Consider the following 7,148-nt stretch of genomic DNA (forward strand, 5'->3'; position numbering starts at 1 on the left):
AATGGTTTTTGGGAAAAATAAATAGCAAACTATGAGGCAGCCGCGGTTCAAATTTGACCCCGCTTCCTGCTGAATCGGCGGAAATTTGTCTTTTTCACCAGAGATGGATCAAAGCTTTTGACACCCAACCATTTTGTCAATTTTGCATCAAATGTGGCCTAGTATTTTAGAAAATTGATTTGGTCCAATTTTGCAACAAATATATGGTAGGTCTTTCACAAAAAAAAACTCATTTCAAGCACTCGGAAAATGGAAAATGAATTTTCTGTGCAAAGAAAATGAAAACCCCCTTAGGAAACATTGTTTGGAATTCCAAGATGCACCCTTGTGCACAATATGAGATTATTCGAACAAACTATGCCATGAATGTGGCCATAAGATTGATCATTTGGCTTGAAAGCCATGAATCTTCACGCATGATAGCTCATTTCTGAGAACACTTTTTTAAAATAAACGTCGTATTTCAAGTTTATTATTTTTCCTGGAAACTTGGTCACATATGATGACACAATGTCAAGGTTTTCCATTTTTTTTGATGTTGTTTGAATTTTTTATGCCTGTTTCAAAATGCGGTCAAAACGGCGGGCATGACCGTTCCTAGCTAGCGGTTGAATCTTGGAAAACTTTTGATGTTTCTCTGATTAAATAGATACTTTGGTACCTAAAAATGGTTTTTGGGAAAAATAAATAGCAAACTATGAGGTAGCCGCGGTTCAAATTTGACCCCGCTTCCTGCTGAATCGGCGGAAATTTGTCTTTTTCACCAGAGATGGATCAAAGCTTTTGACACCCAACCATTTTGCCAATTTTGCATTAAATATGGCCTAGTATTTTAGAAAATTGATTTGGTCCAATTTTGCAACAAATATATGGTAGGTCCTTAAAAGAAACTCATTTCAGGCACTCAGAAAATGGAAAATGAATTTTCTGTGCAAAGAAAATGGAAACTCCCTTAGGCAACATTGTTTGGAATTCCAAGATGCAACCTTGTGCACAATATGAGATTATTCGAACAAACTATGCCATGAATGTGGCCATAAGATTGATCATTTGGCTTGAAAGGCGCGAATCTTCACGCATGATAGCTCATTTCTGAGAACACCTTTTTAAAATAAAGGTTGTATTACAAGTTTACTATTTTTCCTGGAAACTTGGTCAAATATGATGACACAATGCGAAGGTTTTCCATTTTTTTGATTTTTTTTGAATTTTTCATGCCCGTTTCAAAATGTGGTCAAAACGGCGGGCTTGACCGTTCCTAGCTAGTGGTTGAATCTTGGAATTTTTTTGATGTTTCTCTGATTAAATAGATACTTATGTACCTAGAAATGATTTTTGGAAAAAATAAATAGCAAACTATGAGGCAGCTACAGTTCAAATTTGACCCGCTTCCTTCTGAATCGGCGAAAATTTGTCTTTTTCACCAAAGATGGCTCAAAGCTTTTTACACCCAACCATTTTGTCAATTATGCATTAAATATGGCCTAGTATTTTAAAAATTGATTTGGTCCAATTTTGCAACAAATATATGGTAGGTCCTTCACAAAAAAACTCACTTCAGGCACTCAGAAAATGGAAAATGAATTTTCTGTGCAAAGAAAATGAAAACTCCCTTAGGCAACATTGTTTGGAATTCCAAGATGCACCCTTGTGCACAATATGAGATTATTCGAACAAACTATGCCATGAATGTGGCCATAAGATTGATAATTTGGCTTGAAAGCCATGAATTTTCATGCATGATAGCTCATTTCTGAGAACACTTTTTTAAAATAAAGGCCGTATTACAAGTTTATTATTTTTCCTGGAAACATGGTCACATATGATGACACAATGTGAAGGTTTTCCATTTTTTGATTTTTTTTGAATTTGTTATGCCCGTTTCAAAATGCGGTCAAAATGGCGGGCTTGACCGTTCCTAGCTAGTGGTTGAATCTTGGAAATTTTTTGATGTTTCTCTGATTAAATAGATACTTATGTACCTAGAAATGATTTTTGGAAAAAAAATAATTAGCAAACTATGATGCAGCTACAGTTCAAATTTGACCCGCTTCCTCTGAATCGGCGGAAATTTGTCTTTTTCACCAGAGATGGATCAAAGCTTTTGACACCCAACCATTTTGTCAATTGTGCATTAAATATGGCCTAGTATTTTAGAAAATTGATTTGGTCCAATTTTGCAACAAATATATGGTAGGTCCTTCACAAAAAACCTCATTTCAGGCACTCAGAAAATGGAAAATGAATTTTCTGTGCAAAGAAAATGAAAACTCCCTTAGGCAACATTGTTTGGAATTCCAAGATGCACCCTTGTGCACAATATGAGATTATTGGAACAAACTATGCCATGAATGTGGCCATAAGATTGATCATTTGGCTTGAAAGCCATGAATCTTCACGCATGATAGCTCATTTATGAGAACACTTTTTTAAAATAAAGGCCGTATTACAAGTTTATTATTTTTCCTGGAAACTTGGTCACATATGATGACACAATGCGAAGGTTTTCCATTTTGTTCATTTTTTTTGAAATTTTTATGCCCGTTTCAAAATGTGGTCAAAACGGTGGGCTTAACCGTTCCTAGCTAGTGGTTGAATCTTGGAATTTTTTTAATGTTTCTCTATTAAATCTATACTTATGTACCTAGAAATGATTTTTGGAAAAAATAAATAGCAAACTATGAGGCAGCTACAGTTCAAATTTGACCCGCTTCCTGCTGAATCGGCGAAAATTTGTCCTTTTCACCAAAGATGGCTCAAAGCTTCCAATTTTGCAACAATATATGGTAGGTCCTTCACAAAAAAAAAACACATTTTGGTCACTCAGAAAATGGAAAATGGTTCTTTTGAGCAAAGAAAATGAAAACCTCCCAAATCAACATTGTTTGTCATCCCTAAATACACACATGTACAAAAAATGGTTTATTTGAACTAACTATAAGAGGTTACATGTTTTTCATTTTTTAATGAATTTCCTATGCCGATTTCAAAATGTGATCAAATTTGACCGCGCGACCGTTTTTAGTTAGGTGCTTAATAATGCAAAAATCATCCATGAAAGGTGGTTTAACTTAAGTGAAAATCTTAGTGATGCCATTTTGCCAAATATTTTCGGTAGCTGCTTCAACCCCCTGTTTTTAGCACTAAGAAAAGTAAATTTTAATAGCTCATTTTTGAACCAATCAGGACGCAGCCCACGGATCACCCCCTTTATTCGATCTGAGCCGTCCCCCTACTGATCCAGCGTCTCTCGATCCCCTCCTTCCCGAAAAACCCTAGGGCACTGTTGCCCCTCCTCTCCCCGATCCAAATCCCTCCTCCGCCGCCCCTCCTCCCCCATCTAGATCTAGATCCCCCCACCCCTCCTGTTCACTCCCGCAGCCGACGCCCCTCACTCGCCGTCGACGACCCACGCCGCCGCCGCACACTACCGCGCCCTCCCCTCACCCTGGCCCAATTCAATCCAACCCCGCGCGCACACCGATGCCGCCGCCGTCGACCCCTTCCTCCCTCCCCTGCCTCGCACCCATGGCGTTTGCGCTCAAGGCCTCCGCCTCCCCCGCCCTCACCGCTACCTCCTCAGCGACGTTCCCCTCCTTCTCAGCTGCCTCCGCGGTGCCCAGGGGCCGCGCCGCCGCGGCCAGGAGAGTCTCGCTCCGCGGGGCCGCACCCGCGACCTGCTACCCCGCGCCCGCGCCAACTCCAGCAGTTGGCTCGCTCGCTTGCTGCTGCAGGTGAGTGCTGGTGGAGCTCGTATCGGGGATGAGGAAGGCTGCAGATCCGGCGGGCGAGGAGGCGAGCCGTGGGTTGCAAGAAGGCGGTGGTGGTGTGCGCGCTCATCGGCTTCCTCGGCGTCCTCTCCGCCGTGCTTGGCTTCGCCGCCGAGGGCACCCGCGTCAAGGTAAAACCGTCCAGCTGTCTCCAGCGCATCTCGCCGCGTAGGAAACGGCCTCCCTTTTTGCTGCTGCTAGATCTCATCCCCCCGCCACCAACCAAGAAGAAACACCGGTAGGTGCGCTGCGCAGGCAGAGGGCAGAGGCCTTATTAGCTACTTGTTGCTGATGTTGTGATGCTAGTAGTATCGATCTCGTTGCTTGGGGATCGACCCTCCCGCTTTGCAAAGCGCATTGGGGATTTTCTTCATTAGCCAGCAGTGGTAGTAGGTGTGGCCGCTTCACCACGCGGCCTTGTTCAACCAAAGCGTGCTGCTACTGCTGTGATTACTGACTGATTTTCCCTCAACGAAGATCATTGTGAGGCCGACTGGAGTGGAGTGGGGTGGATGCTTGCTTGGCCTAAATTGCCTCACACAATCCCTCTCTTCTAACTAAAATAGTATGATTGGGTCAGCATTTGTGCATCTTGCTTCCTTTCCATGGAGCTCACTTGCTGCTGCTAGAATATGTAGTATCTATGTATGCTACATGCGGCGATGCGTATGCGGCATTCATGGCGGTCTATTCTGTCGTTATCTATATGTTCTTTAAATTGCAGTAGAAAGCTAATAAATAGTTTGAAATTGTGAATAAGATGGTAAAGCAGTCATAATCATGTCAAACTTTTTTGTTGTCTCAATAATATGCTGTTCAAAATTAACAGTGCCGAATGTTTGATTTCCAGACAATGTTGATATGGGAACTGTGTGTGGTAATACTTCCAAGTCTGCTGCCTGAGTATCATCGACCCTGGTATCTAGCACCACATTTCTCATTGTGTTACCTGGTTCATACTTTGATATACAACAACTGGGTTTCTGATCATGCTCTATTCCTTGTTGAATTTTCAGGCGATTCCGACATCATCAACGCAACACCAGCTGTACAAAATAACTAAAAATTCCCAGGTGTACCCTGTTCAAACTATGCTGCATATCAGCACATGCTAATGGTTAATGTGCATGCTCAACCAGAAATCAGAATTGCCTCTGTAAGATGTTGTTTGTCAGTCATCCAACAACAACTTGGTTTTGATTATCTTCTTAGTGATGTTGTCTTGTTCTGCTTCTGAAGTAGTACTGCTTTATCCAAGCCTGGATCTCCAATATACTGTAGTCCTGCCATGCAATCTGATCCTGACACATAACATTACTCTGTCTAACCCATGTCTGATTTATAACATAGTAATATTGTGTAGCTTGATTATTTGTAAAATGGCGGGCAAATGCTGCTGCAAAGATATTAGTGGTATATGTGCATGCAGTTGACAATATGATTTCACATGTGTGTTTGAACATTAACCATACAGATTATGGTACTGTTAATTTGGTGCAGTTGAATGAGTGCTTGGTGTTGATATTTTCTTAAATGAGCATTATTTTGTCTTATAATAGATTGATTTGCACTGTTTTGGTTAATCATAGTCCCACAACCGTATGTGATTTAATTGACTGAGATGTTGCAGTAGACTTTGTTGCTAGCTATTTAAGATCACTTAAGATATTATATAAACATCATGTTGTGATCGTGGTGGTCATCGTGTTAAATAAATTGTAACACTGGTAGTCTAGTAGAAATTTTGATCAAATTGGAACTTTCATATGCTTATAAAGCTTTCCTATGAACATTCATAGGGATTTTAGCATGGCTGCTGTTGGCCCTTTGTATTAATATGTAATTAGTGTATGTACAAACTGAATGTTAAAATGACAGGGATTTCTGATGGCGGTGGTGCACATCCCGCGCCAGTTCAAGGTGTCGGACTGGTTCCTGAACAGGAAGGACTACAAGGACGGGAGGTTCTCCCAGGTCTTCTCCAATGCCGTCGACATGAAGCTCAGGGATGACCTTGAGAGGCTCAAGAAGATCAGGTATAACCTCGCCGTTCCCTGTTCTTTTCCCCCCTTGCTATTTGTTGATATATGACTATGTGTTAGATTCAACTACTGAAGATGCTTGCACTTCATATCAGGACTAGCAGTTTGTGTCTTGCTGGTAGTATACAGTTTAATTTGCTATTATTAGCTAGGGTTGTTGATAGACTTAATTTTCTACTGGAAGTCAAAACTTCTGCCAGCTCTAACTTGGTTATATAACAGTTCAATTCAGTCAATCTTTGGGGTGTTGATACACTACTGTGCAAGTTCTATGGTATGTGAGTTCCTTCTATTGCTGCAAGCATTGACACAATATGTCATGTGCAGGGAGCTGGAGCTGGGCCAAGGGAGCAAGCAGCGCTGCTGGTTACTTGGGGCCAGATCGAGTAAGATGGCGCACCATGGCGTGTGGCGGCCTATTTTGCTTCCAAGAGCAGTACTGTTTATTTGAAATGAGATGTACTCGTCTACTGCCTAGTAAAAAATGAATGATTGTCATGTACTGTCTATGATGTAGTGAGCTATAGGAGTGAAATGAAATTTTATCTGCTGTTGTATGTGTTATTTTCCTGTAATGTGTTGTGTACATTTTACTTGAACATTAAATTCTCCAGAAAATGTTCTTACTGGACCTGATAGTGGCCACGGCCCAATTATACTTGTACTATTAAGATGCCATGGCCCAAAATAACGTGGGCTGAAAAGCTATTCAGAAGTACTATAAGCAGGCCTCGACTCAAATAGAAAATAGAAACAAAAAGGAAACGAACTATGTGGAAAGGTAAAGGCCCATGATAGAAAAGGCCCAAAAACATCAAGGAAAAATCATAAATGGGCTGAATTAATGGGCAAGGCCCATATAGACACCTAATCGGACCGGGCTGAATCTTATCAACGACCTTTTCAATTGGTCGCAATTTTGCCACGTCAGATTGCCACGTCGGATCCGACGTGGCCTGGGCAGACAACCAGTGACCAAAACAAAAGGTCATGGGTTCCATGACCTTCTGTGAGAAGGTAGTTAATTTCAGTTTACGACCGCCAGCTTTTGACCTTCTGTTTTTTGTCACAAAAAGGTCGCAAATGAAAAACTATGACCTTTCAGCGGCCAATAGTGAGGGTCACAAGTTGACATATTTCTTGTAGTGTGTATCACCCACAACTCACTTGTGTTCTACTCGTGCATATAACATCAACGCATAAAACCTGGCTCTGATACCACTGTTGGGGAACGTAGTAATTTCAAAAAAATTCCTACGCACAAGCAAGATCATGGTGATGCATAGCAACGAGAGGGGAGAGTGTGTCCACGTACCCACGTAGACTGAAAGCGGAA

At 41.5% G+C, this 7,148-nt stretch overlaps 1 protein-coding gene across 1 annotated transcript; it reads left to right on the plus strand.

The window, feature by feature from the left end:
• The first annotated feature begins 3,374 nt into the window (after positions 1-3,374).
• LOC109782173 (uncharacterized) lies at positions 3,375-6,363 on the plus strand. Its single transcript, XM_020340770.4, has 5 exons — positions 3,375-3,901; positions 4,621-4,688; positions 4,787-4,926; positions 5,649-5,806; positions 6,140-6,363. The coding sequence occupies exons 3-5, from the start codon at positions 4,879-4,881 to the stop codon at positions 6,261-6,263; spliced, it is 330 nt and encodes a 109-aa protein (XP_020196359.1). The 5' UTR covers positions 3,375-3,901; positions 4,621-4,688; positions 4,787-4,878; the 3' UTR covers positions 6,264-6,363.
• The last annotated feature ends 785 nt before the right edge of the window (positions 6,364-7,148 follow it).

The sequence above is a fragment of the Aegilops tauschii genome, chromosome 3 (genome assembly GCF_002575655.3).
Source record: "Aegilops tauschii subsp. strangulata cultivar AL8/78 chromosome 3, Aet v6.0, whole genome shotgun sequence".
In the NCBI taxonomy this organism is placed as follows: domain Eukaryota; kingdom Viridiplantae; phylum Streptophyta; class Magnoliopsida; order Poales; family Poaceae; genus Aegilops; species Aegilops tauschii.

What these genes read in the sequence shown, in the direction of transcription:
- LOC109782173 (XM_020340770.4), top strand. Translation starts at nt 4,879, where the DNA reads ATGCTAATGGTTAATGTGCATGCTCAACCAGAAATCAGAATTGCCTCT. An exon ending in CAGAAATCAGAATTGCCTCT is followed by an intron (nt 4,927 to 5,648) that starts GTAAGATGTTGT and finishes TTAAAATGACAG; the next exon opens with GGATTTCTGATGGCGGTGGT. An exon ending in GAGAGGCTCAAGAAGATCAG is followed by an intron (nt 5,807 to 6,139) that starts GTATAACCTCGC and finishes TGTCATGTGCAG; the next exon opens with GGAGCTGGAGCTGGGCCAAG.